Source organism: Delphinus delphis, chromosome 17, assembly GCF_949987515.2.
Source record: "Delphinus delphis chromosome 17, mDelDel1.2, whole genome shotgun sequence".
NCBI lineage: Eukaryota > Metazoa > Chordata > Mammalia > Artiodactyla > Delphinidae > Delphinus > Delphinus delphis.
Genome location: NC_082699.1, coordinates 36559219 through 36571026, shown reverse-complemented (window position 1 = coordinate 36571026; position 11808 = coordinate 36559219). Strand labels below are relative to the sequence as shown.

The 11808-nt window shown below is 39.2% G+C and overlaps 1 protein-coding gene across 1 annotated transcript; it reads left to right on the top strand.

Annotated features, from left to right (window-relative positions):
* The first annotated feature begins 1503 nt into the window (after positions 1-1503).
* On the top strand, positions 1504-1950 carry LOC132440245 (large ribosomal subunit protein uL29). The gene has a single exon (XM_060035212.1). The coding sequence runs from the start codon at positions 1544-1546 to the stop codon at positions 1913-1915; it is 372 nt and encodes a 123-aa protein (XP_059891195.1). The 5' UTR covers positions 1504-1543; the 3' UTR covers positions 1916-1950.
* The last annotated feature ends 9858 nt before the right edge of the window (positions 1951-11808 follow it).

Below are 11808 nucleotides of genomic sequence, written 5' to 3'. Positions count from 1 at the left end.
TAATCCCTGAGTAAAATAGTTTGAAATTGTTATAGGCTTTATGTTTCTGTAGTTAATAAAGCAAGCATCTATTGAAACAGTTCTTTCTTTGGCAGCCCAGTGAGAGTTGAAGCACACATCTGTTTCCCACCCAATTGACTCTTTACAGAAAACAGGTAGTGTCTAGTTTTCAAAAGTAAGGCATCCTAATTCAAATTTGTTGAAACCATTTGCATTTCATAACTGTTTTTCCTTACCAAGATTTTTCATGGCAAAAATAAATCCATATCAAACATTGAAATGGTTATTTCTCAGTTTTATCTCAGACTGAAAAACAAATCTTTTGAAATGTGGACTCCCAGGTCCAGAAACAGTGTTTCTTATAGTCATACATACCAAGTTGGGAAAGATGAGGAGAGCAAGAAAGCTCTGTAATGTGACCTGTTTCAAACTATCCAGAGGAAAGACAACAAAAACTGATCAAAATCTTTTACTCCCTGCTTTTCCTCTCTAGTTTGTTTGAAGAATCTTTTTAATGGTCCCTATGAAGAGAGAATGCCTGGTCTCCCTCCTAAGTTTTGATTTCCAGATGTACTCAATGTTGGTTTAACAAGAAGAGCATATATTTTCAACATGATTTCAGTTTGTAAGGTCTTGCTACTCTGAAATGCAAAGTTGCAGGGTGATTATCTCTGACCAGCAGACATTAAAAAGATGCTCCAGATATTATCTTGCCCCATTTTCATCTTTCTCAATATCCTCCTTTAATCAAGCACCCTTCATTTAAAGAGACTACGGTAGATGCATTATGCACGTGTATGGCTTTGTGTTATGATTTGCACTTGTCCGTGTGAGTCTTCCAATCAAGGGAAAAATGTAGAGATTGGATATAAGTGATTTTGAAAGAAGGGCAATTCATTTTATCTACTCAGAACAGGGGACTGCCTATTTGATTACATAATTTTAAGACTAAATTTTTAGTAAATAACATTCACACAAGTTGAAATTGGAAAGAGAGGACATTTAGTAATGAGGAATCATGGTTCAACTCCAAGGACCAGACCACTTAGCTTGCTCTTCAGTGCCACTGAAAATGCTCCCTGCCCCCAGCCATGGAAGAATAACCTGGGTGTCTTCTTTTCTTCCCTCTGCATAGCCAGATCCAGTCTTATGGTGTGATGTTGCTTACTCAGTACTCACTACAGGTCAAGCAATAAGATGTTGAGCATGCTGTGTACAGTATAAGCCACTTTGGATCCTCTCAGCCTCATTTCTTTCTCCTGTCACTACCTCAGTGACAGTTTTGTGGCATCGACCTTTCTTACCAGATGCAACAAGATATCACCTCCCCTCAGGCCTGCAGGGCCTGACCTGGGGTTTCTCTGATGTGGGATTTTCACTACAAGGTGAAAGAGAAGTTAATACCTGTGGGGCCACTCTTGACCAACAGAAGGTGAAAGATGATGTGTTACCTTTGTATCTATTGGTAAGATACCTTTGAGAGCGCTTTATAAGATTCTTCAGTTTTCCCTCCGAGAAGGCGGCGGAGGCTGGCTCTGCAGTCATGGCCAAGATTAAGGCTCGAGACCTTCGCGGCAAGAAGAAGGAGGAGCTGCTGAAACAGCTGGAGGACCTGAAAGTGGAGCTGTCCCAGCTACGCGTGGCTAAAGTAACAGGCGGCGCGGCTTCCAAACTCTCCAAGATCCGTGTTGTTCGCAAATCCATCGCCCGTGTACTCACCGTCATTAACCAGACTCAGAAAGAGAACCTCAGGAAATTCTATAAGGGCAAGAAGTACAAGCCCCTGGATCTGCGGCCCAAGAAAACGCGTGCCATGCGCCGCCGGCTCAACAAACACGAAGAGAACCTGAAGACCAAGAAGCAGCAGCGGAAGGAGCGGCTGTACCCACTCCGGAAGTACGCGGTCAAGGCCTGAGCATCCAGGTGTCAATAAAACAAACAAACTGGAAAAAAAAAAAAAAAAAAAAAAAAAAAAAAAAAAGATTCTTCAGATTTGTCCATGGTGGTGGCCAACTCAATAACTCATTCTAGTGTTGGCTCTCCCTATTTCCCTGTTTCCCTGAGGTCACTTCCAGAATATTCTACTTGTTCATTCGTCTTTGTTCAGGCTCTGTCTTCCAGAGAATCTAGGCTAAGACACAGGAATGACATAAAACAAGATTCACAATAGTACTAAGAAGAAGTTTCTATTATCTCTAGCCTTCCTGTTATTCCATGAGCTGACATAATTTTAAAAATCTATTATCTGTCTCAATTAATTGGAATTACTTTTTGTTGCTTACAAACTAAAGAAATCTCCTGGACAGGACTAACCAAAGCAAATATATATTTTTCCAAGGTAATAATTTGTAATTCTCTGATTATTGATTTAAACACCATACTTCATTGTAAGTTCTGTGTAAAAATAATGCTCTTGTCAGATTCCACATGGCTTCTCAGACTCTTAGAACCCAGTGCCTGTGAGGTCAGACAGGACAAGGCAATGCTGCCTAATGGTTAAGCACATGGGCTCCTAAATTTGAATCCTGACTCTGCTACTTACAAACTTGGGCAAGTTACTTAATATCTCTATGCCTCATTTTTCCCATCTGTAAAGTGGAGGAAGTTCATTGTCAAGATTAGATGAATTAACATATAACTTAATTTTAAAAAATTTAGTAAAATCTTACTCTTATTCTAGAAGGAGTCTGCCTGATCATGAATTGTGCACCAAACATCTCTTCTAACTGAGGTTTCTTGCTTGACTCTCAATACTATCTTTATACTTTCTAGCTCTTTATTTCTCTCCCTTGTAGTCTGCACCCTCAGCTTTTAGATGATCATGCTAGAGGCTGCCATGTGTTCACCAAAACCCCATTGTCGTCTTCCTGCTGGCCACATATCTAGCTCATTTTAGACTTATTGCTAGGGTGGGCAGTTTCTAAGCTGCAGCCAACAATATGTGGACAGAAGGGATGCATCCTGCTTCCAGGCAGGGCCTGTGGACACCTCCTATGAGATCCTCTGAACTCTGTTCTTCCACAATCAGCCATATGCAGAGGATAAAGAGAGGACTCTTGCATCCCAGGAGGACAGAGTCACAGATGGAGCCTGGGTTCCTGAATGATCCTATGGAGCTCCACTTGCTAAATAAGGATATCCTTGTTGATTTTTATTGAGAAATAAACTTCAATGGGATTAAGCCTGTGGGACTTCAGAGTTTATGTCACATCATAGCCTTAGATGACACACTCCATAGGGTAGAGACCATGTGTATCTTGTTCTTCAGTACCAGAGCAGTGTCTGCATGTGGGAGACACCAAACACACACTTGTTGCATCAATAAATGAATATATATGTACAATTTCTCTCACTTATTTCTCTCTAGTATTAAAGGAAGAGGTCCCCTTCTCCTGCATAAAATAAATCCCCCCTTAATGGACAGATTATATTCCTCAAGTATCTATCTTCTAAAACCAAGGCTTCTCAAACTTTAACGTGCCTATGAATCACTTGGGGTTTGTGAAAATGCAGATTCAAATTCGGTGGGTCTGGGGTGGTGCCTGAGATTCTGCATTTCTAACAGGCTTCCAGGGGACTCTGGTGCCACACCTTGGGCTGCACTTTGAGCATCAGGGTTCTAGACAAGTAGTTCTTAAACTACATCAGAACCAGCTGGGAATGTTTAAAATGCAACTCTGGATTCCTCAGTCCCTCTTTTAAAGTCTAATCAATGGTTTTGGTACAGGGCTGAGAAATTTACTAAGCCTGTAGGGATTCTGTTACAGATTGTTTGGGAATCACACTATAAAAAGACACTGTTCTAGATCGTTGCTTTATCACTTATCACCTCTTTTGTCTGTATTTTGACTTTTCCTTTTCCTAAGGATTTTCTGTAAGACACATGTTCCTTATTTGTTTATAATCACTTATATATAGCATTTACATTGTGCCTGGCACTATCCTATGGGCTTTACATATATCAACTCATTTAGTCTTCACACAAAGCCCATCCTTAACTTGCACATGATGTATAAAGAGGTCCAGTTACTTTCCCAAGGGCCCTGAGGCAGTAATTAGTAGAATCATAATCAGACACATGCAGTGTGGTTCCAGAATTCTTGCAGCCAACTACTAGTCTACGTAGCCTCCCATCCCTGATGTCTTCATGCCTCCTTAGAAAACAAGGCAGCTCAAAGAGCTCAGTTTGTGCAAATTCTTTCAGGACGCTCTTTATCTTTCTTTTGACATCTGGCTCTATTACCTTAGCTGCTTTGCAAATGGGCAAACCATTTGAGTTCTGTTAACTTTGAGTGTAATCACTTGGGAGCCCATGTTAATATCTCTCATCATAACCAGTTGAAAAATGGAAACCCGTATTTCACTTATGCTGTGTCTACTTAATGTCAAGTAAGTAATTTCAATTCTGCAAGCTCCTAGAATGCATTCATTATGAGTGAGGTCATCTGCTAAGACCTAGGAAGAATACAAAGAGAAGTAAGACACCATCTTTGCCTTCAGTAAACCTATACTACTCTTAGGAAGATAGATATTTATACAGAAAATTTTTGGTATTAGGTAGAATCATTTTAGCTTTATATAAGAAGTAAAAAAAAATGTTGTGGAAGGTGAGGGGAAAAGAGTGAGCATAAACACAGATGGGGGAAAGTGGGGCTGTGTTTGGGGAATGGTGCAGATATCCAGTACTCCTGGTGCAGAGGGCAGGTATCTGAGGAGGAGAAGGCTGTTGCAGTTATGGCTGAGAAAGCTTGTGATTTGGGACCAGATGTGGGAAGGTCTACCTACTAACCAGTGTGGAATTCATTATGTAGGTAATGGGTTAGCAAGCCATGTTATTTTTTATTTTTATTTTTTCTTAATCAGTGGTTGACATAGTAAGAAGTGTGCTTAAGGAGGTTGTTCTATTTTTTTTTTTTTTTTAGCAAGAGAAAAGAGACTTTTTATTCATATGTGTCTATGGGTGTTCACAGAAAAATGTGACTCAAGGAGCCAGTTAGAATTTGGGGCTCATATATCATCTTAACAGAAAGGGAGGAGAGAAGAGCCCTTACGGGAAAACCAATAACTTTTAGGAATGATAAATGGCCCCTTCGAGGAATAGAAGGGAGGTAGGAGAGTTTTGTAATAAGCTTTGTTAGGCAGTTTCTTATCCTGGTGCCAATTTCTTGTCCCCAGTGCTAGGAGTCAATCTTCCTTGGTTTTGGAGCTCCCAGGGAGGAGATTTATGACAGATGAATTAGTTTTAATTAATTTGGCTGCGTTGGGTCTTTGTTGTTATTCATGGGCTTTCTGTAGTTGCAGCGAGCGGGGGTTACTCTTCTTTGTGGTGGGTGAGCTTCTCATTGCGGTGGCTTCTCTCATCGTGGAGCACAGGCTCTAGGCACGTGGGTTTCAGTAGTTGTGGCATGCAGGCTCAGTAGTTGTAGCTTGCGGGCTCCAGAGCGCAGGCTCAGTAGTTGTGGCCACGGGCTTAGTTGTTCCGCGGCACGTGGGATCTTCCTGGACCAGGGCTCGAACCTGTGTCCCCTGCATTGACAGGCGGATTCTTAACCACTGAGCCACCAGGGAAGTCCCCAGATGAATTATTTTCATGGCTTTGATTTTAGGCAGATAAGGGGAGCTCAGAAAAAACAAAAACAAAACAAAAAACTCTATAGTGGTATATTTTGGATCCCTTCACTTCCAAGAACACTGCTCTCAGGAAGGGACATTAATGTGGGAAGATCATCTGACATTGCAAAGTTTGTTTTGTGGGTAAGAATGGAAGAAAAATATTCTTGAAGGGAACATCTATATTTATGGAACATCTGTATTGCTTCAAATGTTTTCACATGATATGCAATTAAATTAATTATACAATTAAATAAATGTTATGATATACAATTAATTAAATTAAGTAGTTAATTCTCACAATATCCCTATGTGATAAGTCCTAGTATCTCTATTAATGGGTTTATAAACTGAAGATGACACTGCTTATTTATATAACATGCCCAAGATGACACAGCTTGTAGGTAGTAGAGGCTGGATTTGAACTGGATCTGTTCGTGTTTTTTCTAAAACACCCTTTTGAGAGTATGTTAGGTAAACAAAGGAGGAAAAAATTTTGTATGTGCCTTGATCCTCTTGATGGAAAACAAAGAACATGTGCAGGAAAAGATTTTAAAATATTTACTATTTTATGTGAGATAGTTAAGACATGGGTAACTTTTTTTCCCTTCAGTAATTTAGACAGTTATCTGGGTATAAGTCATACTGAATACCTATTCATTTCAGACGAAAAGTGTTTTGGAGGTGAAGATTTAGACATTTAAAAATCTTCACTTTGAATACATAGACTGTCTATAAACTCAAAGAAATTCTTCCTGTGAAACCACTGTAAAAGTTTTATTTGTCTTATTCTTGTCTTATCCTTCAGAGAATGTTAATAAAAACTGATTTTTTTTTCAGATGAAATGAAGCTGATAAATGCTCTCAAAAACCATTATTTATTCACAGGTTTGATTTAGCAGTTATTTGCATCTTACTAAGCTTCTGATTTTGCCAATTCTAGCACCTTATACTATCATTTAAAGGGAAAAAAAGAGATAAGTAGTAAGGGTATGACAATGGGAACTCTTGAAATAATAAGATCTTATTGTCTTACTATAATTGCTATTATTTAATGACTATTGAAACAATTCTCAGCCCAGGAAAGGAAGAGAGGAGGGAAATCATCTTTCTTTTCCATGATGCTGGTAGCAGCTCCAGAGAGGGGCTTGTGTCTTATTCATCTCCATAGTACCAGAACACAGTGAGTGAGCAAAATCTTTGCCTAAGGGCTGCAGATGGAGGAATCAAATCCTCAAATACCTAGGGACCTTTTTATGTTGACAAGCTAATGAATGACAGAGGTGCAATTCAAACCGTAGTTTTTGGTTTTCATTTTCACTGTCCTTTCCAACACCACTATGCTACTTGTTTAGGTTCATCTCTACACTTATACACTCAACAAATTCTGATTGGTTGTTTTCAGTGAACAAACTCTGCATTAGACACTAGGAAAGAAAGACGAAAACCATGATTCCATCTGCCTGGAGTTTGTAAAGCTAATGAGGAAAACAGTAAATAAATAGCAGTTAAGTAAATATGACCCAATGAGATTTGTGATATAATTGAGTTACATAATAAATAAATAGATAGATAGATAAATAAATAAATAATGGTGGAACTTTATAAAACACTGTTCCAAGTGCTTTTAAAGTCAGATTTTATTTAAACTTCCTAACATTCTCAATAGATACATATTACTCCCGTTTTACAGATAAGAAATCTTGCAGCGGCCTATAAATCTAGCAAGTGCAGACTGCCTGACCATGGAGGCTGTGTATTTTGTTTGGCTAATTCTAACATAATATGGAGTAGTATCTGCTTGCATTCACATCTCTGAGTCATTGGAGTCGAGACGATATAAACCGCTGGCTCCCAAATTTCTACATTGTAAAATCACCTGGGAAGCTTTTAAAAATCCCAGTGTTCAGGTGACAATGAAATCACAATTCTGCAAGTGGGAGCCAGGCATCAGTATTTTAAAGAATATGCCCAAATGATTCCAATGCACAGTAAAGTTGGGGACCACAGTTACAAATTATAAAGTCTATACCAATGTAAGATTTCTTTTCCCTTATCCCAATCTTTTTAAAGAGCTCAGTTTCTAAAAGCTCAAAGTCGGAAGACTTGTGGATACCTAATTTCAGTTAGCTTAACAGTCTTGTTTGTATCATATATGGGCTTAGTACAGTGTTTGTTGAGCCAATCTCTGATTGATTAAGCAGCTATCATTACTAGTCACAGGGCAGATACTTCAAACTTAGCTCAGGGGTTGGTTATTAGAAAAAGTAGTCGGGTTTTGTCAGAATGCCAAAGGCACAAGGGAAAGGTAAATGCATTCCTGCGTACAGACCCTGGGAGTTGAGTCAGTGGGTCCTGCTTTAGTGAATGAACTGTTTATGAGGACTTCTGTCACCAGCAGCTGGTGGCAACAAAGCTTGAAGAAGTGGGTTTGTTTTTTTTTTTTGCGGTACGCGGGCCTCTCACTGCCGCGGCCGCTCCCGTTGCGGAGCACAGGCTCCGGACACGCAGGCTCTGGACGCGCAGGCTTAGCGGCCATGGCTCATGGGCCATGGCTCACGGGCCCAGCCGCTCCGCAGCATGTGAAATCCTCCCGGACTGGGGCACGAACCCGCGTCCCCTGCATCAACAGGTGGACTCTCAACCACTGCGCCACTAGGGAAGCCCTGATCATTTTTAAAAGACGAAGTGAGGTAAAAGAAAACAGTTATGTGTAGGGCAAAAAAGCAAGGAATTTGGAACTAGGCCATGTTTAGTAGTCCAGGATTGCCACATTGTAGCTTTGTGACATTAAGTATTTTTACCTCTCTTATTTTACAGTAAGATTAGTATGGAAAGAATACTTTCCAAATTGAACGTAAGTGAAAACTAAATGATCTGTCAAGTGGCTTATGCATACTAACACTTAAAAATAATTAAAAATGGTTGCTGCTGTCGCTGTTGAAGTTTTTGCAGTAAAAATATTTTGTTTTTTTCTGATCTTTACTCACATATCCAAGCTGTGGACTCCATGCCTAGCACAAAGAGGCAGGAGATAATAATCTTTTATCCCAAATTCTAATTTTTAAACAGGTGTAGCTATGTTTCCTTTTATGCAATATCTGAAAAAGGTACTTCCAGGAAAATCCTGAGTAGATACTTAGTTCTTATGACCATTTCCTCTCCTTTTCCAGTTTTCTTGAAAAGGTCCTTTGCATGGAAAGAGCAGGTATGACAGATCCAGAAAGGCCAGTGTGCTCAGGCTTGGTTGAAAAGGGATTATGAACATAAAAGAAAAGCCAGAGATTCTGTGTTTGGCAGTAACCTCAGAAGAAGATGAGCCCACAAGGGGTCCCAAAGAGAAAAATATGGGAGATGAGACAATGTAAAGAAACAAAATGTGAGACCACTAGCTAAATATCCAAACTGGGTTTAAGATTCCAGGACACCATCCAAAATCTGCTTGTTCTGGTTAGCCTGGTTCAATGTTTTATATAGAAGAAACCCCTCCTGCAACCAAGACTGATATAACAATAGAAGATGGAACATTATCCAATTGCTTATAAGGAATGTTATCAAAACTCAGCCACAGTTTTGTCACCTAACGAGTTTCCATTATGAGATACATAGTCACCAAAAGACCCATTTAGGCACATGGTTTTGAGTGGTGAAGTGATTCCATCCCCCCTCCAAGAAAACTCAATTAAAGGGTGTTATTGTTGGGATCTACATGGAGTGAAAAGAAAAATCTTGAGAAGAGCCAAGAACATAAGACTCAGAAGATTGAGTCATGAAGATGAAACCAAGGCATCATTCTGAATATCTAGGTAGGTTAGAGGCATGGACCACCCCTAGCGCATTGTCACTAACATGAAACAATTACCCTTTGTTTGTCTCCTTCGTTCTGTCCTGCTATCAGGTGCTTCCTTTTAAAATCATGATTTCATATATTTAAAGCCATCATGCTCTTTTTAGCTCCAGCTATACATCGTAATTTCTAGTAATGGCTCCTAGCACTGAGTGGCTGATTTTGAAGACAATGAGAGAGAAAGACAATGAGAGAGAGAGAGAGAGAGAGAGAGAGAGAGAGAGAGAGAAAGAGAGAGTTTAATTACTGCCCATCATTTCTTTGAGGCAGGCTCGCAGGTCACTGGATTTCTTAGTGATTCATTGCCCTGGAAGCGGGTGCAGACTTCTGGTCCAATCATCTGCATTCAGGGAGAGGAATTTTACAAAGTCCAGTATCACTGCTTAGCTACCAGATCTTTGGTGAAGGGCAGGTTTCCTTTGAGGAAAATGTGAGTGGGGTAGGAATTATGATTGACACATCCAGCACTTTCCCAAGACCTCATAGTTAGATAGAAATGGAATTTGAATTTTAACCCCCTGGGTTTAAACATAGGACTCTTCACTACATCACAGCTTCCTCTGAGGTAAAAAAAATTAGTTATCCCTTGGTCATGTAAGACACTTCTCTCTCCTCCCACCCACATATGCATGCATCTATTCACGTACACTCACACAAGCAATGTCTCTCCATCTCATTCCCTCCCTCTTTCTCCTTTGTTCTCTTTCTCTCTCTCTCACTCTCTCATACACTCACACACACACACACACACACACACATGCACACACATACACACACTCTAGGCCACAGCTTAAAATAGTTCATGCCTAGAATCCTACATTCTCTGGCATGGTGGAAACATGTAGATTTGTAACTTTAAGATTATATAACTTTCCTCTCAGGGCCAAGGGGTCAAGCAGTAGGTTTGATAAATGAATCCACTCTGATAACTAATTGAGAAGATGAGGGCCCATTAACAGTTATCATAAGAGCAAATTCTCTAGAGAAAATCTCCTTTGAATCATTACTCATCATGTTAGTTGTTCTGATATGAATTTCAAATCATATAGGAAACAATGGAAAACCATTGTGGGGACCACTGTAGAACTCTCTGACAGCAATCTGGTCTGTCACTAACCCTTGATTATATAAATTATAAAGTTGGTCCCCTGCTTTTCCTATTTGAGCTCCAACATTCAAGCCAAATTCCTTAGGGACATGAACACTTTTTTTTTTCCTTAAAAATGAAAAGATAGGAAAGTAAATGTTTTCCCTTCCTTCCCCAAAGCCATGATCATGAATATTTTATTTTTGACTCAAGAAACTTACAAATGTGAAAAAAGACAGCAATGGTCAAAAGCAATGGAAGCTAGGATTTTGAGTTGGTAAATGAGCCAGTTGTTCCCTGTTATTCCTCAAAAGAAAGACGTCTTTTAGGGGTATGAGAAATCCAGTGGTTTTTGGAAAATACTTGGCAAATGTCTAAAAATATGTTTCAAATGTTTTAAACTCAAACAAATTAAAAACATATTTTTTTCCTGGCACTTTCTTCCTTCATTTTAAAGGATATGTGTATTTTTCAGGGAAAATTTTAGGCATGTGGCTCTAATTTTCACTTAACTCATCATGATACTGTTTCATAAGAGCTATTCAATGACTAAAAATCCTTATGTCTCTTTTTATAAACCTTTAAAAAAACTTTATTTCTTAGAAATAGGAAGTCAGAGAAACCAGACCGGAAAAGGACAAGTAAGTCCTGCGAGTTTTTCCCTGACAAGACAGGATCAACCCTGATCCATTTTCTTCAGGTGAGACTTAACTCCCTGAAGTCAAGTACTTTTCTGGAAAGACTGTCTCATTTGAAGGGGACTTCTTTCATTATGTGTCATGATGGAAAGTAGCAAAAACCATTCCAGACCTTCTGATAGTACCCATACATCATTCTAGTGACCAGAAGTTGTTCTGTCCTGTAGAAAGTTATTGGGCCTTAAATTGTTCCCATTATCTTTGAAAAGGTCTTAATGCCCTCCTGTGTTTCTCAGGCAGTATTATGACTTTTTCTGAACTTCAGTTAGTCTGTGTATATTCCTGTTTGTGGTTGTGGTTAATGTTGGTAATAATAATATGCTAAGCTTTTCAGATAGTCTTCTAAAATGGGCAGTTTCCTGTGGCTGATCACTCCACATATGTTTTTCAATATTCACTTTTTCCCAATGTTCCAATATTTTTCTCCTGTTTTATTTTCTTGAATACTTCTGAAAGAGGAGGTTTATCTGTTCAACAAGAAAATATATACTTCTCAACAAGAAAATATACAAAAATGTATATTTACGTATCTATGTATGTGTGTGAGTATAGGCCAGGAACTATAC

Coding starts and splice junctions, on each gene's coding strand:
- LOC132440245 (XM_060035212.1), top strand. CDS start 1,544: ATGGCCAAGATTAAGGCTCGAGACCTTCGCGGCAAGAAGAAGGAGGAG.